The sequence below is a fragment of the Jaculus jaculus genome, unplaced genomic scaffold, assembly GCF_020740685.1.
Source record: "Jaculus jaculus isolate mJacJac1 unplaced genomic scaffold, mJacJac1.mat.Y.cur u25, whole genome shotgun sequence".
Classification (NCBI taxonomy): domain Eukaryota; kingdom Metazoa; phylum Chordata; class Mammalia; order Rodentia; family Dipodidae; genus Jaculus; species Jaculus jaculus.
In genome coordinates, this window is record NW_025423515.1 from 5,757,030 (window position 1) to 5,782,482 (window position 25,453).

The 25,453-nt window shown below is 39.7% G+C and overlaps 2 protein-coding genes across 2 annotated transcripts in view; one reads left to right on the forward strand and one right to left on the reverse strand.

Annotated features, from left to right (window-relative positions):
* LOC123457520 (WD repeat-containing protein 82-like) overlaps positions 1-18,150 on the reverse strand; it is a 31,831-nt gene extending 13,681 nt beyond the window's left edge. The window contains exon 1 of the mRNA XM_045141402.1: positions 18,028-18,150. Within this exon, the coding sequence (XP_044997337.1) occupies positions 18,028-18,150 (123 nt within the window). The remainder of the gene's footprint in view (positions 1-18,027) is intronic.
* A 5,387-nt stretch (positions 18,151-23,537) lies between these two features.
* LOC123457521 (zinc finger protein 182-like) lies at positions 23,538-24,620 on the forward strand. Its single transcript, XM_045141403.1, has 2 exons — positions 23,538-24,066; positions 24,151-24,620. Exons 1-2 carry the CDS (start codon positions 23,538-23,540, stop codon positions 24,618-24,620), a joined length of 999 nt encoding a protein of 332 aa, XP_044997338.1.
* The last annotated feature ends 833 nt before the right edge of the window (positions 24,621-25,453 follow it).

Here is a 25,453-nt window from a genome sequence, read left to right on the forward strand (position 1 = left end):
CATCCCATGAGCAACCATTTCCTGTGGGCAGGGAGGTGTTTTGTTCAAAAGGACAATTAGGAGGTGGTTTAAGTGGACGTCAAGGTGGGGGGATACAAAGGGATTGTTGTTGAACGACTTGGGTAACCGGTAGTGCTGATTCTGTGTGGAGCACAAGATGATCTTGTTTGGTAATTCTATCTGCAGTGAAATTAACATATTAATGATATGTAATACATAGACTTGTGAGATTATTAGCTAACAGTTGGTGGACTGAGTTTCCCTCTTCAAAAAGAATGTTTGTTCCTGATAACAACAGCCAATTGAATCCAGAAGTTTTGAATATTTAAATGCTCAAGAGGCCCAAATATAATGTTAGGGAACAAAAAATTACAGTTTAGTATAAGGGGAAAGCCTATTTTAGCAGATCCTATTGGGCCACTGAGGATATACATGTGTCTGGTGTAGCATAAATATGAATGACAACAAGTATTATTACTAGGATTATAGTAATGTAAAGAGGCGCTATAAGTTTCATTATGTTTCATCTTTAGGAGTTAAAGAATGGATGACACCTAGAAAAATTACCATAAGGAAGCATACCCAGAGTAGTAGTGTTAAGAGGGCTTTTTGGTGTGAGAACACTCTAGAAATTAACAATTACAAGTTCTGTCAACAAGCAAATAGTACTGTGGGAAGAAGGGGTGGCAGGGCATCCCCAAGGCTCTGAGAGGAGGTTGAGGAAGTACAGGGCAATGATAAAGAACTGTATCTGTTCTGGTGTAAAGGGAATGGAAATTCCTTGTAACCAGAGTTCTTATATGTCATCCATGAGCTCATCAAATGTGGAGAGTGGCTGGGGCATCAATCAAAGCTCCTCCTGTATATGAGTCAGGAACAGGTGAAATTGTTGGAAAGTGAGTGCCATCTGGCAAGTCTGGCTTGAGGTGGTCTTGTTCAGGTGTAGGAAGAAGTTCAGTAATCTTCAAAGAGGTGGGACCAATGAGTCTCCCCAGGAAAGAGGGAGGAGGAGATAAGGGGATGATGGGGCTCTTTTCATGTGGAGGGATGTACCCAGGGTGGGAATCCCTGGAATTTGGCTGCAGTGGGGGTTAGTGGGATGACCTTGTGGAGTCCCTGCCATTTGGGAAACAGATTGCTGGGTGGGATGAGAGATATAAGCCATATCTCCTATCTGAGTTATGAAGAGGAGCCTGTGGATTGAGGGAGGGCAGGGTGGTATTAGTTTGTCTCCATATTTCTGTTCTGAGGAATGGGATGAGACTAGTAGATATAGAAGGAATGTGTAGTGGAGTCTCAGGAGAGAGTCTAGGGGGAACATTGGCCTCCCATGCATGAGCTCAAAGGGGCTGATCATGGAAAGTTTTTTGTAGGTCTCTAACTAACACTAGAGGTAAAAGTTTAGTCCAATCCCATTTTAGCTTCATTGTTAGCTTTGTAAGGGTTTCTTTCATGTTTATGGTTCTTTCTATCAACCTTGCCAGAGGATCAGGGAAGGTAGGGAATGTGAAACTTCCAGGGGATCTGTAGGTACCTGGAAATGTTTTGGGAGATGGGGGAGATGAATTCTGGGCCATTGTCTGATTGTATTGAGGATGTCAAGCCAAATTTGGGCACTATTTCTGTTGTCAGTGTCTAAGCTACTATGTTAGCTTCCTTGTTTGTCACGAGGAAGGCTTCTACACATCCAGAAAAGGTATTTGTATCATTTAACAGGGGGCATATGGGTGATGTCTGCTTGCCAATCCATGGATGGTAGAAGGTACTGCATCTGGTGGGTAGAGATTTGAGGGTGTTGATGTTGGAGTTAGGGTTTGTTCTTTGGCAAATATAATATGAGTCTGTAAGAGCTTTGAGAAATTGTTTGTCCAAGGTTTGAAAGGAAGAGAAAATAGAGCTTGGTTAGAAGAATGAAACAAAGAATGAAGGTATGAAAGAATCTCTTGAGTGATGGGGACTTGCTATGCTAGGAAAGATGGGGAGGTGGAGGAGAGGTCTGGGTGTGTCAGGGTGATTTCGTAGGCCAATTTTTCAGCATGGTTGTTTGAGAGGGAGATCTAGTATTTGTCTTTCTGATGGCATTGGCATTGGATGAATGAATCCTTAAGGGGAGAAGAGTGACATCCAGAAGGTCTTGGATTATAGAAGCATTAATAATTGGGATCCCCTTTTCTGTGAGGAAGCCCCTTTCCCTTCACATTGGAATATTTGAGTGGATGATGATATAAGCATATTTTGAATCTCTATAAATGTTAATGGAAAGAACCTTAGCCACAATTAGGGTTTGACTCAGGGTTGTTAGTCAGGAGTTTGGGCTTCTTGGAGAGGGTGATCATTGATGTGAATAAACGGTTAAAGAAGAATTATAAAATTCAGAACATAAATGTAAGTGAGCTTGGGGAGTGGTAGAATGGGGGCAGCAAGCAGGTTAGGTGAATTGAATGTTGGGCAGGGCTGGAAGGACAGGTTATGATCAAGGAGGTATGCATGCAGGAATTGGGAGGCAGGGCCAGGAAGGCTTGATTGGTGAGGAGGCCTTTAAGGGAGTGAGAACAGTAGATGTTTAAGGGGCTATGTAAAGAGATGTTATTAGTTTCATGAATTATTACAGGAGCTGCTGCCAAAACATGTAGGCAAGTGGGCCAGCCCTTGGTGACCATGTCCAGTTGTTTGGATAGAAAGGCTCCAAGGTCATAATTATCTCCTGGCCACTAGCAGAGGAGTGCTAGGGCCTGCCTCTGGTTAGTGTGAAAGAAAAGGCAAAACAGCTTAGAAAGACCTGGTAATTTGGGGGTGGTAACCCCACCTAAAGCTTGTCTTAGGACTTTGATGATTGTATTTAGCATGACAGGAGTGAAGAGGGCTTCATCAAGGGATCTTCTACCGGCTTCACAGAGGGGTCAAGTACTGAGAGAGCAATTAGGTATCCATATGTGGAAGAAGTTCAAAAGGACCAGCAGTGACAGGTTCCTTTTTTGAGGCAGACATGGGAAAGTCTAGGAAAGTTTTTTTTTTTTTTTTTTTTTTTAACCTCATTTGGGGGAATAGCTCAAGTCTGGTGTGAGAGAGATCTGATTAAGCTACAGTCTGCTGACAGATCTCAGCTTTGTCTTTTGAGACCCGATAGCTACACACAACTAAGGGATTAAGGAATTTTAGCAGTGTGTGTAACACAGATTTCATTGGCTGGACTACATAGGAGAAGGTCATCCATGTACTGTAAGAGATGGCTGGAATGCTGGAATGGAGCCTTAGGGATGAGAGATCTCGTTAGAGGGCCTGACCAAAGTAGTGGGGACTGTCCCTAAAACCTTGTGGCAGGACTGTCCAAGTTAGTTGCTGAGCTAAAAATGTCTCCAGGTCCTCCCAAGTAAAAGTAAAAAGAGGATGTTAGTCTGGGTATAGGAGGATGGTTTAAAAAAAAGGGGCATCTTTAAGATCTAGGACAGTCAAATGGGTTTCAGTAAGTGGGACAGAGGAAAGGAAAGTGTAAGTTTTAGGGATGAGTGAGTATGTGTGTATATGTGACTCATTTATATTTTTGATGTCCTGGACTAACCAAAAAGTTCATTAGGGTCTTAACCCCAAGGATGGGGATTTTGTGAGGATAGTTGACATGTCTTAAAAGTTGGGCCTTTAGGAGGCAAACAATTAAGGGCTTAAATCCCTTGTCAGTGGTAGGGAGTAGAGGGTTTTGGTCTAGAGTAACAGAGGGGTGAGGATTTTTTTAAATCAACACAGATAGGCTCACAGTATTGAGCAATTGAAGGGTTTTCAGTGTCCAAAACTGAGGGGTTAATGGCAACAGGGGGGAAGAGGAGGCGATGTGATTCACAGGGTCTTCTATTCAGGTTCAACTGGAGATTTAAAACATGTTTATTGTATCAATTATAGGAACATGGACCCAGACTTTGAATTTTGAAATAACTTCCCTATGAAAGAGAGGCATAGAGCATTCAGGCATGACTAAGAAATAATGAGTAAAGCTTGAGACTCCAAATTGGCAGAATAAAGGAGGCAAAGGTCTGGGATTGGAAGGAGCACCTGAGGCCCCTATGACCATCATGTTAGAACTCAATGTTTTCCCTTTTCTGGAAGTAAGAAGCAATAGGTAGGCCCCGGTGTGTAGGCTAAAGAGACTTTGTTCCCAGCCACTGTCCCAGTCACCCTGGGTTCATTTGGCGAATTGGAATTCCCAATGTGGGCTGAAGAATATGGGCTCCTTCATTAACCCTGTGGGAGTTGGGTGTTCACCAGGGTGTCCACAATGGCTGTCCCAAAGCAGTGAGGACTTGTGAATTGAAATTTCCCAATTGCAGCCAGGTGTGATTATTATCCAATTTTGGTTGTGGCCATTATTTGAGTGGAAATCTGAATTAAATGATTGCTGGTGCACACCTTTAATGCCAGCACTTGGGAGGCAGAGGTAGGATGTTGCCATGAGTTCAAGGCCACACTGTGACTAGAGAGTGAATTCCAGGTTTGCCTGGGCTAGAGGTAGACCCTATCTTGAAAAACAAACAAACAAACAAACAAAAATTGGTTTTATGGTCAGTCACACCTGATGATTCTAAATCTGATTTTATTCAACCCAATGTAGTATCCTTGTGAATGGAGAATTTAGAACTCATTTTAAGGATAGGCAACGCAGTGCTAGATCTTGGTATCAAGTTATCACTTTATATCAAGGTAGATTGGAGACTTTAGAGCTTGATGGAGATTCCAGAAATAGAGACAGGTGTCCCTAATCTTCTCCCTCTGGGAGGCATACAGCTGGAGGGAAGAGAGCAAGAGGACCCCTGGATTCCAAGAGGAAAGAGAACAACAGTTGAGGGTACCTCTGAACTGCGTTTGAGCCTACCTTAATGATGTTTGGAAGGTGTTGGATGGATGGAGGATCAAATGGCAAGTGATCTTTGAGGTGGGAGTGGAGGGGATCGGAAAGGGAATAGGGGCTTGGAGAGGCTAAAAGACTGGGGGCTGAGTTACTCAAAAGTGCCCATAAAACCCAACTCCATGGGGCCTGCACCACCTGCAAAGACAAAAGCTGCAAAAGCCAAAGCTCCAGTTAGTGTGCTGGCCTTTGCAGAAAATATGGCCAACATTTTAGCTCTTGATGGCACCCAGTGTGAAAGGGGGAAAACTAGGGAGGGGGGAGAGTAAGAGGAGAGTTCAGTCCTCTGCAAAGAACCATCGGAGGTCTGGCTAAGCTCTAAAGTCTTTGGACTTTTGTCAGAGAGTAACTCTGATCAGAAGGTCCTTATCTCCACAAGCAAGCTGCCAGTCCCCATGTAGTCCAGCAGGCTGAATGTAGGGAGGACAAAATCACCTGGATAGAGCCAGATTTGGCACCAGTTGTTTGAATTCAGGATTGACTAAGGTGAAGTGAGTTACCGAAGAAATAGGGAAGACCCAACCTCAACAGCACAGACTTTAATGGAGTGTATTGAGATGCAGCCTTCTCCCACAGGAAATGAGAATGGAGGGAGCATTGGGATTTTTAAGGAATTAGGCTTCAGATCAGCCTGATATTGGGGAAGTGATAGGGTTACACAACTTTAGGTTGTCTCTATCTGCTGTTTCCCCCACCCCACTTTGGGAGTGAATAATAGGAAGACAGAAGCTCTCTTGTTAACTAATTACCAACTGAGAAGGGATTAGGGCTGTTTCATAAGTGACCTGATAACTCTAGGAGTCTAGCCATCTTTAAATTTACCAATTTTGTGGTTGAAAAGAATTTTCCAGCAAGGTCATTGAGTCATAAATCTTTCAGTAGATAATCTAACAAAGCCAACATCCCCAGGGGTGTGTGTTGCTCCACACCCGTATTCCTGTCAACTGGGAAGTTCAGATTTCTGTTCTGAAATGATTTCCAGGTCAGCTTGGTGCCAAGTCAAACCCTGCCACCCATAATGACAGAAGAAAAAGAGAAAGGTATTATGAATCAGGGAATGTCAAAAGCAACAATAGTTAACACCCAAATACCATTTATTTGACTATGATAGTCAACCAAGGTTATGTGACAGTAATCTGTCATAACATGAAAGGGGAGATTAGCACTACCATTGCCGGCCTATATACCTGACTGTGTGCTAGTTGGCCCTGTTAGCTTTGGGTATGGCTTCCAATCATACCAGTGATGCGTGCTCACCTTGGTCCCTGTCTGTTTCACTATGGATCTAGTCTTCTGACCATTTGTGCTGGATGTGTGGCCAGGGGAGAATGAGTTCTCTGATGGAAGAGTGATGGGAGGCCATGCAAGATGCCTGAAATTGTACTGGAGCTTCTCAGTTGTTTCCATTTTTGTTCTCCTTCAGCGGGTGCTCAGTTGGTCCCTGTTGTCTTCTCCTTCAGGTTTGTTGACTTTTCAAGGAAGCTTATGTGATTAGAAAATCCCCTCACCTGGTTTCTGCTCTTCCAGCTATGTGCTGGCTGGGTGAGTGGGCATGTGAATTGGGACCGCTGGTGACTAGGAAGGATTCTAGCCAGTTTCCTCCTTTGTGGAATATTTTAGTCGCCCCTGCTTCTCTGTGGTTGATAATAACTTGTACACCTTCTCTTTTAGCTAGAACAGTGCATTGTGCAGGGTTTTTGTTTTTTTGTTTGTTTGTTTGTTTTAATGTTTGTTTTGTTTATTTCCTTCCCTAGCTTTCTTTGGCATGGCTGCTATGCTAACATCTTGCCTGGAGGTCTTTAAAAAAATTTTTACATTTTTCAATTAAAGAAAAAAAATCACCACATTGGGGAAAGATGAAATATCGAGATTAGTCATCCTGTAGCCTCAAAATTTACTTTTGGGGCCCAGACATAAGATTTGTATTTAAATAATGAATGTTTTGCGTAAGTAATCAGTCATGATCAGTATTCATTTATCCATTCTTTTCTTAATTCAGTTACCTGTGCAAGGTGTTCTGAAATTCATGTTGTTTCATTGCCGGAATATTACGTAAACGTCCTCCAGTTTAGATTCTCATGGAGACATTTTTCCCCTCTGAAACCTCTTCAAGCCTCTACTATTCAATTGTATGTCACTATTCTTGTTCTTGGAACTCCCATGAAAATGGCTTCTTACAGTATTCTAAGTTTCTTCAATCTAAACTCAGCCACATGTCCTCAGATTCAAATGCTTACAACCTACATCATCACATTTATCACTATGATACCCCACTTTTTCGTACCTGTTTCTGTGTTAGTTACTTTCTCAGTGTAGGAACAAATACCTACCAGAACCAACTTGGGGTAGAAAAAGGGGTTTTGTTTGTTTTGTCTTAGGTTTTGGAGGGATCTCTTTCATTATGGTGAGGAAGGCATGGAGATTATTTTGTCCCATTTTCACTAGGAAGCAGAAGAACAGGAAGTAATGTTGGGATATAAAACCTTAAGGACCATTGTTCCTCTCAGTTACCCAGTTTCTCCAGCAGGTTTCCATCTGTTGAAGGTACTATAACCCTGTATCTACAAACATCAGCTAGGGATCAAATGTTCAAACATAGGAACTCACAGGTATAGTCTTTATTCAAACCACAGCAATCAGTAAGTTTTATGTTTAAGGTTTCATATTTTGTAATTTGCACTATAAGCATTCCTCTTATGATATCTTGAATATATATGTTAGAGGTGTTGGCAAGTTGTGCTACAAAAGTAAATTGTGGAAAATTGAATTTTCCTCTTATTTCTGCAATAAGCCATGGTTCATTCAAAAGTAGATTGTTTACTCTTCAACTGTTTGTAGTGTTTTTGGACTCCTCTTGCTATTTATTTCAAGCATTAGTTTTTTTGAAATCTGATAAGAATTAAAAATTCATCTCATTTTCGTGTTGTGTGTGTAGCCTTGCTCTGGGGACTACAATCTGATTATTTTTGAAAAGTTTCTATGTATAGCCAAGAACAATGTGTATTACCTTTTTATTGAACACAATGTTGTGTACATGTTTGGAAAGTTCAGTGGATTTAGGGTTTAACTTCTTTGTTATGATTCTTTGTTGATTTGTAATTTAAAAGAGTTATACCAGGTTGTTAATGGTTTTCATTTTCTTGTATGATTGTTTGCATTCACTTTGTTTTGTGCAGTATTCTTGCTAAGTTTCTTTGAAACAACAGGTAGTAGTGTCTTATTTCTCCGTCTTATAAGTTAGATTCTTTCATTTAATTGATCAATTGTTATTCATATTTATAGCTACTATTAAGAAGATGTTGTAACTTATCATTTTGTTAGTTGATAGTCTGGTTGTTTGGATAATTGTTAAACTTGCATTAGCAGTTTGTCTCAGTAGCAAAGCTATCCTAGTCCTTGTTAGGTATATCCAGCTACTCACTAAGAAGCAGCATCTGTTTTTAAATGAAATCTATCATGCAATCATGCTCACAAGGTTAATCACTCTAATGTTCTTCTTTAAATATTAACAGCATGATTTGTATCTTCACTTTTATCCTAGGAACAAATTGACATTAGTATCTGTCACAGTCACCTCCATACTGCTGGGATGAACCTCCAAACCAGATACACTTTATGAATAGAATAGTATTTACTGAAGCCTGTAGCTCCAGGGGAAGTTCCATCATGGCAGAGAACCTGGCCTCCTTTCATAGGTCCATGCAGAGAGAAATACCACCAGTCGCACCTTATGCAAGCACACTCCAGGAACTCAAGGCAGAGCTCAAGCACTCTGCATATTTTTACATTGTATTTCAGACCTGCTCCCAAATGTATCTTCAGGTTAGACCCTAGGATCTGCCCACAGTGACACCTCTTTCAGCCTGGTAGCTTTAAATCCAAGAAGCGTTAATAAAATCAATCTACTGGGGCATATCTATTCTAATGGCCACAACAACTTTGAAGGTTTAGATGATGGCTGAGTAGTTCAAATTGCTCATTTGCCACACTTGCCAATCTCAGCTCCATCCCAGAGATGTAAAACATGAAGCAGTGGTGTCAGATACATTTGGTATTCACTTTAGTGATTCACTGGTGTTCCCATATATACAGGTTCATATACATTAAGATGATTAATTTATCAATTTTAAAATTAAAGATTTTATTTATTTAATTATATGGGGGGCAGACAAAGAGAGACGCACAGAGAGGGAGCATGTGAGAGAGAGAGAGACAGAGACAGAGAGGGAGAGAGAGAGAGAGAGAGTGAGTGAATGGGCATTTCAGGGCCTCCAGCCATTGCAACTGACTCCAGATACATGTGCCACCTTGTGCATCTGTCTTATGTGGGTCCTGGGGAATGTAGCTTAGAACCAGTGTCCTCAGCCTTCACAGGCAAGCAGTTAACTGTTAAGCCATCTTTCCATCACCCAACTTATCAACTTTTTAAGTTGGCATCTTTTCACAGTCTTTTAAAGTGAGATAATTGACTTACTTACTTTATTATACTTTGTAGTAACTTGGGAATATGATGTTCTCAGGGTAAAAAGCCATGTCAATTTTTTGGCATTGTGGTTTGATTTAAATTTTCAGTAAGAAGGTAACTGCAATTACCATCACACCTGAAAGATTTGTTCCTAGATCATGGAAATTTGCGTCGTGGATACTTTCTGGAGGAGTTATGTTCTTGGTATTGGACTTCGGGCTGTAATAGACAGTTCCAGCTTGAGAAACTTGCCTCAGTCTCCTGGTGCTGTTTTCCACCAGATGCTTACAAGAAGATGATGTCCAGTCTCTGCTCTACTATCTCTTCCCTACTATCAAGAAGCTTCCCTTTGGTACTGTCAGCTAAAATCAAACCTTTCTTTCCACGATTTGATTTTAGTCTGATGCTTGATCTGAGAATTGAGAAGGTGACTACAGCACAAACTTGGTGCCTGTTGGGCCTTGCCATGATCAGGCTAGAGCCTTCAGGAGATGGGCCCGAGCTGCCAGGCATGGTTAAGGAACACTGGACTACAGGAGGACGTTCCCTTTCCAAGCCCAGCACACCTAATCTTGGGCTTTGCTCATTGCCCTGTGACCCTTGGCCATTTATCTAGGAAATTCTTATCAGCCAGCAGTCTTCACACATCCCATCTCCCTGTGACCCTCTTTCCACCACTCTGTAGATCACCGGACTCTCTCCCTACATGCTGAACCTGACTCTCTTCTACATGCTTGAATGACCATCCCTAGGTATTTGCTAGTCAGTCCCCTTAGGCCCTCTTCCAACTTTCAACTGTTTTTAAACCCATTTCCCTATCAAAAACTGAGCTATTCACTGGAGACAGCCTCATAAAAGTGGTTCTTTACCCATGCGCCTGGCTGGTCTCTCATGACTCTGCTCTCCACGGATGCCTGGAAGATCCAGGGACCTTCTGCTGGCACGTGAACCCTTTGAGATTGGCCAGGATAGGTGAGTACTCTCCCATGTGCCCTTCCTCCACATTTTTGTGAGCTGCCAGGTTTCTCTTTTCCCTCCTTTATTTTTGGTTCATGTCATTGCCAGGGAGCAGCCCCAATTAACTGTCCACTGAAGTCTCTTGGCCAAGGCCACTCTTTGGCACTGACTAAAGGCCAGCAGTCTTCTCTCTGGGCCCTGACAGCTGGTTGGGTGTTGTCAAAGACCTATCTACTTTTCTGCAACACATAATACAGGTAATACATGCACCTCTTAAAAGCCTGTTAGACAGGTCGCCTGTCTCTTAAACTTGTGGACAGGCTTTTGTCCAGATCATTGGGGCACCCCCTGCAGTACTATTCAGGCCTGAGGGATGTTGCCCTCTTTTCTTGGCATTTTCACTCTTTTTCTGCCATGAATAATAATGTCTCTCACCAAAAGGTAGATTAATGGCTCTGCTGAAAGTTAGAGGAAATAATCTATCACAGAAGGAAGCTGCCTCCTTCGGGGACTAAGTCCTCACAGTCATCCCTAGATGATTTCTGGGAATGCATGCAACCCCAACATTTGGACCCATATAGCTTATCTGGCTAGGAAATGAAAAGTGCAGGAAGGAAATTTCCCCTCACTCACTTGTCATCTCCTTTCAAGTTTCTTTGCTACGCAAGTGCTCCAAAGTAGCTTGGGACCAGTGGCAGGATCATGCATACCAAGATAATGGTACCTTGGCCCATAAAGGCACTAGTTTCCCTGGGCCCCTGGCGGTCCCACGGGCCCCTCCCATCCCAGCAGCCCCTGGTGGTCTGTTAGCCCCCTACTTTCACAATGGCTTCTGACTGTCCCAGTGTCCCCATCCCTTCCTACTGGACCCTGGTTTTCCTAGGGCCCCCCCTCCCTTCTTTCCCCTTTGCAAAGCTAGACTAGGTGGTACTTAGATCAGAATGTTAAAGTGTATGGATAAAGATGTGCGAATGCAGGAAAGAATTTTTAGTCTAAGCCTAAACACCATGCCTAAAGTTAAAGAATTTTCAACTGTTTACAAACTTTCAAGGAACAAAAAGCTAATTTTCAGACCAAAATGTGTAAAATGCTTAAGCTTTACCAAATTTAAGACATAGGGAAAACATAAAATTTCTTTATGTTAATAAAAATTTCTATGGTACATAAAATCAATGGCTATTAAGATAAAGCTAAATTCATTAGTTGTCAAATGATAATTGTTCATTTAAAGGAGATTTGTTTAGCGTTGTCCTAGAATTTAGCTGGGTGTTTTGGCTCACAAAGGACCAGATTCTGCTCTATGGTATGTAAAGTAACTGTTTCATTTTTGGCATCTTATTTCCAGTACTTATAACAAAATTAACTCTTAAGATACATTTACTACTGTAGGGTACAACCTCATGCTCAAACAGTGGTCCTTATCTGAAAATAAATACAAGCCCTTTGGTTCTGTTTCCAATGTTCTCTGGGTATTTGGTAACCACACAGGTATCTAAATTAATCAATTTTCAAACACAGGTGCTAAGAGTTTATATTGTCTTACTAGTCCTTTTCTGACATGTTATAGGTTAAATTAATTGGTTTGTTTTTTAAATTAATTGGTATTATTTTCAAGATTGTTACCAGGTTTTTCTGTATTTAAAACTGTTAGGTATTTAAGTATAAGATGTAACTATTATCTGTACCTCTGTTGTATGGTTTGTGCTGTCACAGAACAACAAAATTTTAAAAGGTCAGACACAATGATTTTAAGAAGCTCTTGTGCCATTCTTTAAGTAAATTTATTTCATTAATCAAATGTGCTCTATATGTACATACATCCAGGCTGGTGTAACTTCCTTTCTAAGTGTGTTAATCACCTATGTAGAAGCCAAAGCCGATTGGAATCATTGGAGCAAAAAAGGGCCAATATTTTGGCCTGTGCTTCCAGGTTATGAGGCCACAGGAGATGATGGGACACTTCTACACTGTCCTCCCCCCCCCCCCCATGTCACCTGTCTTCCTGAGCAAGGAGAATATGGAGACACAAGCAAAAATTGGTGTACATGAGAGTCACAGTTGGGGTCCAATCAGTCCTTCTGACTTCCAAAGAGAAAGGAAAACTACTTGGTCAACACATCCCTGACTCATCCTAATGGAGAGAAAACACCGGTAACTTACAGGGCTACTTATGGGTCTCTAAAGTGGACTTTGAAGAGCCATCAGTGACCTCCAAAATTAATCCTTAATTAAATTTTGGCTAACTGCTTTGTCTTAAATACTCAAAAAGAAATGTATAGCCAAAGATAAAAAAAATACCTAAATATGCAAATGACCTATTAAGTAATACAACAGGAGCTTCCCAAGAGGGGAAACAAACAAGACCTTAAGACATTTTTTCCCCATCTCTAATAGTTGTACTTCTGTAATAATGAAACACAGCAATAGACATCAAAGGGATTTTCTTTTTTTTTAAATTTATTTATTTGAGAGTGACAGAGGAAGAGAGAGAGAGAGAGAGGGAGGGAGGAAGAGAGAGGGAGAGAATGGGCGCGCCACGGCCTCTAGCCACTGCAAACAAACTCCAGATGCATGCACCCCTTTGTGCATCTGGCTAACATGGGTCCTGGAGAATTGAACCTCAAACCAGGGTCCTTAGGCTTCACATGCAAGCAATTAACACTAAGCCACCTCTTCAGCCCCAAAGGGTTATTTTCAAATCTAGAATATTTAAGTAAGTTCTGAAGCCACAATATATTTGTACAGCCTTTAATGACACCCAATGGCTCTCTATTGTTAAGATTAAATGTTGTTTGTATGCTTCTGATAACTCGGATAATATCTCATCTCTTTTACAAACCATTTGGAAACAGATTAAGGCCATGTTAAATGCTATTGTGCCATTCAATGAAAATTTCTGGAATTAAATCTCAGCCAGCTCATGCTCAGATGGCCCTGAGACAATCCAATTCCATCTACCTGGGTTCCCTGAACCACAAGAAGGACTAATTTGCTATTGCATATTTCTCATAAACTCCTTACTTTTATTCTTCCTCCCCAATGTTCTCTTCCAAGACTATCTTCCTGCACTCCATCAGTGCACTTCCAGGGTCCATTAGAATAGTTCCCCTCTGTGGGAGAGAATCTAACTGCCAAAATTTCATGCCCCATTCAGCAGGAAGTAGTAAATGATCTTCCTCCCTTGTCCCCCAGTAGCATTGAGAGTGTCTTCTCAAAAGAGGGTGAAATAAAGGGGGGGGTAGAGTTGGAGTGACTGGGCCTTGGAGGTAAAAAGAGTGGGAATGTTTTTCTTATCTTTTGCCCAATTCTAAAGAATTGTTTTTCCATCATGAGTACCATGTCCCTGGCTCTGTAAAGGACAGGCCTCACTCTCTATGATGTCAGTCAAGATGTGCCTGTCTGCTTGTCCAGTCCAAAGCTGAAAGGAGCTGATATTTCGATAACCAGGATCACTTGTGTCAAGAGACCCATTCTCTTGGTGCAAAGGGGAAACCACCCCATGCATAAATGTTTCCTCTCCCACTTATTGTTCCCCAGTCTTGATTGCTTCACAGGCGTATCTCTATGAGGAAGAAGAAACAGCCTAAAAACTCAGCTGGTGGGCCTCTGTCTCTACATGCCTCTGTTGACCAACAGCCTCTAATCTCTCCAGAGACAATTGAATTCTTTTGTGGTTGTCGTAATTCAAAACTGTTTACCCTTAGACTTCTTTACTGTTGAATATTGGGGAACATGTGTGGTCTGAAAATAATGTTTTTTTTTTTGTTAATGAATCAAATGTTATTAAAAAAATGTTAAAAGTTCCAAAAAACTCTAAAAGTAGCTGCTGGACCACTACAACCCTGAGCACCCTATCACCTGGTTCAAAAACCCTTTAGTAACTTGGCTTATCTCCCTCATTAGCTCCCTTCTTGCTATAGAAACCCTATTGCTTGTAGCCCCCTGTCTCCACAAATTTCTAATATAACAAATGACTAAAATTTCTAAGGTTGCTACTAATTAGGTCCTTGTCCACCACCTAACTCTATCTGGACCTATGGTTAGTTATAAATAACTCAGTCAGAATGACACTGCTCCATTATAAAAACAAAGGGGGAGTTGTTGGCCACTGGCAGGCACTGGTTGGAGCCTTCAGGAAATGCCCTGAGATGCCAGGCATAGCTAAGATTCCCCCGGCTACAGGACGCCACTCCCTCTCCAAGCCCATCACACCTGAAATTAGGCTTTGTTCATAGCCCTCTGACCTTTGGCCAGTTGTCTAGGATACTCCCTATCAGCCAGTACCCTTCACAAATCCCATCCCCCAGTGATCCTTTTTTTTTTTTGCCACTATGTAGATCACCTGACTCCCTACGTGCAGGAATGAATGTCCATAGGAATAGGCTAGCAACTTTTTAGTCCACCATCCCTGTAGGACCCTCTTCCCACTCTCAACTACTTATAAACCCATTTCCCTATCAGTCAAGCAAGCTGTTCACTGAGACTGCCTCCCAAAAGTGGTTCTTTCATTGCACACATGGCTGGTCTCAAGACCCTGCTCTCATGGTTGCCTGGACGATCCAGGTACCCACAGGTGTAGGCAAGTTTCTGCTCTAAGAAACATGGCTTTGGGTCTTTTGGAACTTATTTGCAGAAGGAATTTGTAATATTGGCCCAAAAGAAGCCATGTAGTGTGTGCAACAATGTTTGATGGACTATTCTGGTCAGAGTTTAGAGATCTGAATGCAGTAAGATCTATGGACTCTGAGGTTTGGTTTATGATAAAAATTAAGAGATTTTTCTGGGCTGGAGTAGAAGAAATTTATGTGGAAGTCTTATTTAAGTTTTCCTGTGTCTTAAAAACTTGTGTGGGGTTGTATTTAGAAAAAGATAGCTGTGAGTAGATGGAGGTGGCACAGAAATATATAATCATTTCATGCTAGAGACAGTTCCTATTCAGCTGTAGTTCCTTGAGAATTGCTTAACAAACCATTGGGAATGAGCCAGGTGCTCTGCATTGGGACATCAGAAAGACTGTTGTCTCTTTAAAGTCAGGGTGCCTGAATACTTAAGGAGTGTCTTGCTGTTCAAATTCATCTTTATTCCCCACAAATTTACCAATTTCATAGCCCACCCAGTAGTATAAAGCATATCAACTGCAGGAATGAAATCATCATTAGAATTGCTGCATTTTCTTCAACATGGCCCCTAAGTAATGTGTAGCACAGACATAGTCCCTAAATGTAGACCTTTGGGGCCATGGCATAGATAAACAATTAGCTGCATTAGAAGCCCCAGTATTTTATTGATATCCCATATTGTAAGAGTATTGGCAAGGAAAACCAATGCTTTGGGATAGGTTCTTCCCCAGAGTGTGAGCAGCACAGCTATAGGCAGCACTGGAATACCATGAACTTTTTCAGTGGTTACACACGTCAGAGTTGGAGTTAGTAATTGTACAGAGATTCTAGGATGAATAATGCAGATTGCCCAATTGGCAAAAGGTTTTTTTTTGGGTTTTTTTTTTTTTTTTTTGGTGTTTTGAGGCAGGGTCTCACTCTGGCTCAGGCTGACCTGGAATTCACTATGTAGTCTCAGGGTGGCCTCGAACTCACGGCGATCCTCCTACCTCTGCCTCCCGAGTGCTGGGATTAAAGGCATGTGCCACCATGCCTGGCTTTTTTTTTTTTTTGGTTTTGGCAAGAGTTTTTTGAGATTGTTGTTAGAAGGATGGTTCAAAAAATTGCCTAGTGTGTATGACCTGGAATTATCTGAGTTTTCATTGATTAAAGTATACTATTACTGGTTATTGATTAAAGTAACAATTGTATACTAGTAGATGACTTTCATTATCTAGCCACACTATAGAGCTAGATAACAGTTTCATATTTAAATGCTGAGTAATAATGAGGAAACTTCAAAAACTTCTTTATTTGTAACAGCCCTAAATATATCCAGTGTACCTTGATAAAAATCCTATCCCACCACCCTCTATTTTCTTCCTCTAACATCCAATGTACATTGAGTCCCTTCTTTCCAATTAGTCTCTCTTCTATTTTAATTTCATTTATTTTGCACTTATTTTGCAGGTTTTGTGCAGATAGCATCAAACACTCTGAATTCCTTTTTTTGTGTGTGGAATTTAGATGTAGGGTCTCACTCTAGTCTCAGATAGCCTGAAATTCACGATGTATTCTCAGCATGCCCTGAAACTGCTGGTGATCCTCCTACATTTGCCTCTCTAGTTTGGGGATTAAAGGCATGCACCACCATGCTTAGCTCTGACAATTCTTAACCCACCTCTTCCACAATGGTTCCTAAACATTGGAGTAAGTGATAGTGATGTCTCATTTAGTACTGAGTATTCTACTGTCTACTCTTGTGTGTTGAACATACCCAGTGGTAACTGTCATAAGAAAAAGGAGGCATGAACATATTTAGAGGGCAGATTGGTGAAAATAATATATCAAATTAACAGTATAAGACAAGTAGTTCTCTAAAACTTATGGCTTGTTGTGGTGTTATGATCCAGCTGTCTTCTATAAACTTAGGTGTTCTGAATGCTTGTGTCCCCAGCTGCTGGCAATTGGCAATTGAAGCCTCCTAGATGCACTGTATTGTTATAGCCATCTTTTCCTTGCCAGTGTTTGGCAGACCCTCCTGATATTGATTTGCATGTGATGTTGTCCAGGAGGTGATGTCCACCCTCTACTGATTACATTATTTTCCCTGCCAGTTTAGAGCTTCACTTCAAGTGTGTAAGTCAAAATAAACCCCCTTTTCCCTAGAAGCTGCTCTTGGTTGGCTGTTTTCTGCCAGCAATGTGAAAGCAACAGCAACACCTCCCCAGATAGTGCCTTTTGATTAAGTATTCAGTACCAGGAAGAAATTCCCTCTTATGGAGTATGCCTCAAGTCTAATCACTGAGCATTTGATGTGCCCCATAATTGACATAGCACTATTGTACCAATTGATACATTTGACCTGGTTGAGTATCAATAAAACTTGCATGGCTCACCACAGGCTAACACCATTGATTACTTTTCTATCCCAACAGGTTACATAGCTCTTCCCAGAACATTGATAGCCAGCTAACTGGGAGGAGGCTTCCATCTTTGCTGCAGCTTGATTTCCCAGAGCACTGCATCTCACGCATGTGGAGTCTTTGCAAGATAGTCTTACCATTTGGTTCTGAAGGATAACTAAGGGTCTTGGCAACGCTTGAAGTATTCTGTCACGTCAGTGGATTTTATGACTAACAGTCAGTGAAAGTCAACCTACCCTGGCACTGAATTTTTCTAATAACAATGCATTGCTTCTTTGTACAACAATATCTATCCCTAAAGTACTTGTGCTTAAACTGTATTTTTACATGCAAATTATGAGCTAGACAAGAAATAGGATTTAAATACCATTTATCTGTTAGTAAACCATTAGGGTTCAAGAGAAGAGAAAAAGCCCTACATTATTAACACTATTTGTAACATACATTTGAGCCATGATGTTTCAGAGTGTGTGTGTTCATTGGATTGGAGTTGCATGGCATAGTGGCATGCACAGTGCAATATGCTTGTGTGGATTCCTACAGAAACTGCAGTGAAATTGACTGATGCAACATGGTAGATTGTTGGTCAACAGCTTGAGTTTATTGTTTATAATATATTTGATCTTGTAATAATATTTGGTTATTATTTGTACAGAATCCTTTTAGGTTTGCCATATTCATTATTACCCGAGCATTGGTAACCAGACACCAAATGGAGTCAAAATCCACAACTTTATTGAGAACTATTACACTACTAGTATTAGGAATTGAACCCATGGCCTTGTGTCTTCTGGGCAGGCAGTGTACCATGTTGTTATGATACAAGCCCTAATATACACGCCTTTCCATTCCATTTCACTTTCATTAAAAATATTAATAATCTTAAGTCAGGTATGGTGGCACAAGCCTTTAATCCCAGCACTTGGTAGGCTGAGGAAAGAGTGAGTTCTAGGCAACCCTAATACTACATAGTGAATTCCACATCTATCTGGGCCGCCATGAAACCCTACCACAAGAAAACAAAAACAAACCAAAACAAAACAAAACAAAACAAAACTTTTATTTCGTTGAGTCACTACAGCAATAATCAGGAATGTTATTAGTCTTGAGTCTTTTCTTCCATGGCACAGCACATAAACTTTGTGGTTATTGAATAAGTCCCTACCAAGGTACACATAGAAGCATGAATCCCAGTTTACTAGTCCCTCGTTTGTAGTCTTGGGTTGAAGAGAAATATCTCATTATAGGAGTTGGTGTCATTTGAAGACATAGCTGTGGACTTCACCTGGCAAGAGTGGCAGCACCTGGATGTTGTTCAGCGAAACCTCTACAGAGATGTGATGCTGGAGAACTACAGCAGCTTGATGTTCTTGGGTGAGCTAAACTCCCATGAGTTTCTGAGTAGCAAATCCTTTCTTTTTGGTTGATAAGTATAGTCATTATTACTAACATTTAGTATTGTTTTGTTATTGTACTCTTAAAGTAACATACTTAATGGAACATGTTTTATAAAACAAAGTGGCTTTACAGTGTACGCATATATAATGACAACAGTCTGTCAGATCAGCATTAGTTGCATGGTGAACACCCAAAAATTCTAGTAGCTATTTTGAAATGCTAATTTAAGTGTTGCTAGAAGTATACTAGCTTCTATGCTTTACAACATTAGAAATACTTTCTTCCAAATACATCCAGTTAATTCTAACTATGCTCGTTCTATCCCTTTTCTTGTACTCATTTTCCACATTTTAATTACTTGTTATATTTTCTACCTGTATTATGTAAAACTGGACTTGTAAGTATAATGTGAACATGCAAGATTTTTGTTTCAGTTTGTCATATTTCATTTATATCCCATGAAATTTGGGGGGGACTAAAATCACATCTAATTCGGTGTAATCATGGGGAGATGTGATAGCCCAAAGGAAAAATTATAAATTCCCCTTTCTGAGTGAGCTTATTGGGTTACTTAGAAAGCAAATGCTTCTATGATACACATTTTCACTGCCAAAAAATCAAAACCATAATATGTTTTTTATTGCTTATCTACACATTTCCAATTGGAATATCAAGTGAGAAATTTATAGCATTTATTTCTGGTTGTTAAGTGTTGATTGTCTATTTCCATTACGATAGACTTATGTAAGTATTGCAGCATTCTTGATTTCATTGATAAGACTGTTGAAAATCTCCAGAAGGTCAGTGGAGCTGCTTTGATTTAAGATTATGACAGTCAATTGATAATGCAGGACATAGCTATATATCGTTTCATATGATACTCTACAATTACCTTCATACCACCATTGTTAAAGTTTTCTTTTTATTTGGAGGCTGGATCTCACTGTATCCTAAGATATCTATATCTCTATATCTATATCTATATTTATCTATCTATCTATATATATGTATGTGTGTGTATGTATGTGTGTATTAGGTTAACGTTGCAGTTAACCTAACAGGGATCAGTTATAGAACTACAGCTGTTATGTTACAGAAGTCCACTTAATATAACATAGTAGTGACACAATTTATACAATATTTCCCAATGACAGGGAACTGTATGACCAAGCCAGATTTGATCTTCAAGCTGGAGCATGGATTTGCACCATGTAGTGTCTTAGAAGTCACAAGTCAAAGGCGTCCAGGCAAGTAAATGCATAATGTGTAGCATAGGTCAGTGAGATAGGAACCCACCAGGAATTGTCATGATAAATGTATTACTGTGACTCATCTTTTATGACATGGAGAAAATTCTACTCTTTTTCTGATATTGAATCATGTTTTCTAATTTGTTCCAAAAATTAATTCCTTGTATAGGTTATCTGGGAAAATGTGTTAGATGTTGTACTACATTGTCACCTGACCATCTTCTATATGTTTCAGTACAATAATGACACTAGTCACTTTTCACTGCTGCAACAAAATCATTAGAAGAAACACCTTAAGGAAGAAAAATATTTATTCAAGTATACAATTCTATAACAGTGGTTACAGTGTTGACCAAAAGAAAGTATTTAGCATAAATATATTCATAATTACCTGTGAAATTTAGGTGTAACTGTGAAAAGGCAGCATCAGAGATTCCATGACAAGAAACGAGAACACGTCTGTGCAATGTGCCTGAGAATGAACATGACAAAATTATATTAGATTCTTGAAATATAGGAAGTGTTTCAGAGATTTATAAATAAGCATTTGGGACATTGAGGAAAGAAAATGTAAATGACAGTACATATAAAAGTAAGAAATCATCCATTCTCATGTTCTATATGAAATTAAAATGTAAAACCACATGTACAACATCAGGCCAGACTGTACAAAGAGCTCTTATGTCAAAAGTGGTATCTGTAGTGTTACTAGAAGTATGTGTCTCTCGCAAGTGTTAATTCTAGAGATACAGATCAGTATGGTTGTCACTTAATCTGTAACAGCAGACTCACATCAGAGAAATGCTACAATTAACCATTTTAAATTTTTTTATCCTGAAAACTTGGGTAGTCCAGGGCATCTTTATACATTAAATATTTATTTGTGGGAGATGGATACAAGAAGAAATATTCAATCTGACATGACCAATTGGAGAATTGCTGAACATGGTTTACATTAGAGTGTCCAAGGAGGGAAGTCTTGCTGTTCTCACTCTTCATGGTGGAGAGTCAACCATATTGCTTACTGATGTTCAAAGTATAGAGAATGTTAAGCCTATATTGATTATGCTGTTTGCCTTTAGATATTCTTATATAATAGTCTCATGTTTATTTGTGAAATGACTGAAAATTATAAAACTGGGTCAATTATATGGGTGGAACCTTCCCCTTACCACATGTATGTGATTCTTGCTTGGGTACTTAAATCCCTGAATTGAACTAAAAGTAGTTGGTTCTCATTTTTCACTGTCTGATAGACAAGGTAGAGCCCTTGTATTTTTGCCTGTATGTGGAATAAATGTAGGACTCTTCCTGTTACGTCAGTCTCGAGGTTGTCTAGTGGCTTTGTCTATAAAAACAGAATTTCATTTGCCTGCAGAACTGCCATTGATCTTACTTATGAGTCCATCCATCAAAGCATATACAATACCAACATCAGCAGGGAGCATAGAATTACTATATCAATCTATAGGTGAAGCAGCTTTACTTCTGCCAACAATCACTTGTACAAAGAATGCAGGTGTGGGCTGGAGACATGGCTTACAGTTAAGCGCTTTCCTGTGAAGCCTAAGGACCTCGGTTCAAGGCTTGATTCCCCAGGACCCATCTTAGCCTGATGCATGAGGTAGCTCACATATCTGGAGTTCATTTGTAGTGGCTGGCGGCCATGGCATGCCCATTCTCTCCAACCTTTCTCTTTCTCTTTGTCTGTTACTCTCAAATAAACAAAAAGAATACAGGTGTTCTTCAATTTGTTTTTTCTCCTTATTTCTCAATTGTTTTTTCTGCATTTATAGCTTTGTTTTCATGTTACTGATAGTGTCATGCTTTTCATATTCATATGTTCATCTTTATTTTACTATTATTATTTTTCATATTCTAATGTCTTTTGTTTTTGTTCTTTCTCATGCAGATTTTTTGAGTCATTTTCCTTCTCCTTTTCTCCTTCATTCAGAACACTAATGATTGAAACAATGTTCATCTGTGATTATAATTGCATATTACTACTTAAAAATATAAAAATATCATATCCACAGACATAATGAAATCCAACATTGGGGGGAATCTCCGTGGGTTAATATGCTTTTTACCTAAGCATGAGTTCAGATCCTCACAATAAAACAGAACACTGAGAATCCTCATAGGGCAGAATTTTTGCAGATACAGTCTTTTACACCAGGAGGCATTGTTAAACAAAGGTAAAGACAATGAATGTCACCCAATCTTGACTTGTTATCACAAAGCATGCATTTTGTAACACACATTTCCAAACTGATAAACATTCACATATAAACATATAAGAAGAAAAAAAAAAAAACCTATTTTGAATAAGTACCGTAGAGAAAGGTGGTAGTTGCCAGATTAGAAACAAAAACATAACCTGCCCTAGGTTTTTGTAGAACAATATTATTGTAGAATTTGGAAGTAGTTGTTGTAAATAAACCAAATATCTGTAACGAAAATTTACAGTCAACGTGTGCTAAAATGATGTGTAAACACTTAGGCAAGTAACTTCCAGTGGTAAATATCAAATAAGTTATTTCACTGAAAGTTAAATTGTTAAATAAACTAAAGCCAAAAGAATTACTGTCTTCACAATAAACTAAACCAGAACTTATTGAGGAATCAAGAAAACCAAACACCAAAAAAGTCTTACTGGACATGGTGGTGCATGCCTTTGATCCCAGCACTTGGGAGGCAGAGGTAGGAGGATCACTGTGAGTTTGGGACTACCTTGAGACTACCTAGTGAATTACAGGTCAGCTTGAGCTGGAGTGAACCTCTACCTCAAAAAAATAAAGTTCATCTCACTTAGATGTCTCTATTAAGTTCTGCTAAATAGGAAAGTATTTATTGCGTTTGCACTTTGTTTTGTATGATATGCCCTAAATCAAGGAACTCTTTGTAGATAATATTAAAGAAGTGAATTGAAAAGTAGTAGTATTAGAATTATTTTGAGTGATGTTTTTGTAAATTATAATACTGTACCAAATACTATGAAGCCCTTGTGAGGCAATTTATTTTTAGTATTTTGAATGTAATGTTTGTTTTTATTTCTCAGAAGTAACAAGTCCACAGAAAATGTACTGGACAAAGTCTGATCATTTTAAACAATGCCAGAATACCATTTACCAGAAGTTACATAAGATGTATTATCATGGAACAAACACAGGTGACAAGGTATATGAATGGAAGACAGGCTTTATCTCCAAGTCTCACTTGACTAAGCATCAGAGAACTCAAGCAGGGGAGAAAACTTATGACTGTAATGTATATGGAAAAGCTTTCCTCACCCAGTCACTTCTCACTGTTCATTATCAAACTCACACTGGTTATAAGCCCTATAAATGTAGCAAATGTGGGAAAGCCTCTGTTCTGAACTCAGATCCTAATAAGTATCAGAGAACTCATACAGGTGAGAAGCCTTATGAATGTGGAAAAGCTTACATCACCAAGTCACAGCTTACTGTGCATCATCAAACACACACATGTGAAACGCCATATGAATGTTTGGAATGTAGAAAAGCTTTCATCTCCAAGTCATGCCTTATGACGCATCAGAAAACTCACACAGGTGAGAAGCCATATGAATGTACTGAGTGTGGGAAAGCTTTCATCTCCCGTTCAAAACTTAATAGGCATAAGAGAACTCATACAGGTAAAAAGCCATATGAATGTACTGAGTGTCGGAAAGCTTTCTTCTCCAAGTCATATCTCACAGATCATCAGCAAACACATGCAGGTGAGAAGCCATATGAATGTTTTAAATGTGGGAAATCCTTCCTCTACAAGTCAAAATTAATTACTCACTTTAGAATTCATACAGGGGAGAAAGCATATGAATGTACTGAATGTGGGAAAGTATTCAACTTCAAGTCATATCTTATTAAGCATCAGAGAACTCACATAGGTGAGAGGTCATATGAATGTACTAAATGTGAGAGATCCTTCATGTCCAGGACACACCTAATGACTCATTGGAGAACTCATACAGGTGAGAAGCCATATGAATGTACTGTTTGTGGGAAAGCCTTCATCTCCAAGTCAGGTTTTAGTGTGCATCAGAGAACTCACACAGGTGAAAAGTCATATGAATGTACTGTATGTGGGAAAGCCTTGTTCTCCAAGTCATGTCTTATTATGCATCACACAGTTCACACAGGTGAAAAGCCATATGAATGTGCTCAATGTGAGAAAACCTTCATCTGTAAGTCACATCTTATTACTCATCAAAGAACTCACAGAGGCGAAAGGGCATATAAATGTACCAAATGTGAGAAAACTTTCATCCACAAGTCATATCTCATTAGGCATCAGAGAACTCATACAGGTGAAAGGCCATATGATTGTACTGAATGTGGTAGAGCCTTCACCACCAAGTCATATCTTAAATTGCATAAGAGAACTCACACAGGGGAGAAGCCATATGAATGTACTAAATGTGGGAAAGCCTTCAACTTCAAATCACATCTTAATAGGCATCAGAGATCTCACACTGGTGAAAAGCCATATGAATGTACTGAATGTTGTAAAGCCTTCACCCAGAAGTCACATCTCACTAACCACCAGAGAACTCACACAGGTGACAGGCCATATGTGAGAAAACTTTTTTCTCCCAGTCATGTTTTATGACACATCAGAGAACTCACAGGTGAAAAGCCACGAATGCACTGAATGTGGGAAAGCCTTTATCACCAAGTCTTGTCTTAGAAGGCATCAGAGAACTCATACATGTGAAAATACATAAAAATGTACTGCCTGTGGGAAATCCTTCATCCACAATCCAAAGCTCACTAAAAATCAGAGAACTCACAAATGTGAAAAGCCATTTGAATGTGGTGAAACTTTCATCTCCAAGTCAGATCTTAAGAAGCATTGGAGAAATCACACAGGTGAGAAAGCCATATGAATGTACTTAATGAGGGAAAACCTTCAACCACAAGTCACATCATAATAGGCATTAGAGAATTCACACAGGCAAAATGCCATATAAATGTACTGAGTGTGGGCAAGGTTTCATCACCAAGTCATGTCTTATTATGCATTTGAGAACTCACACAAATGAAAAGCCATATGAATGTTGTAAATGCAAGAAAGCTTTCATCTGCAAGTCAAATCTTATTAGGCATCAGAGAACTCATAGAGGTGAAAAATCATATGAATACTGAAAGTGGAAAAGCTTTCATCTCCCAGTCATGGCTTATTAAGTGACAGAGAACTCACACAGGTGAAAAGCCATATGAATGTACTGAATGCTGCAAAGCCTTCACCTCCAAGTCGTGTGTTAATGGGCATAAGAGAACTCACACAGATAAGCCAGATGAATGTAGTGAATGTGGGAAAACTTTCATCTGCAAGTCATGCCTAATGATTCACTGGAGAGAAAGCCTTCATCTGCAAGTCAAATCTTACTAGGCATCAGAGAACTCATACAGGTGAGAAGCCATATGAATGTGGTAAGGGTG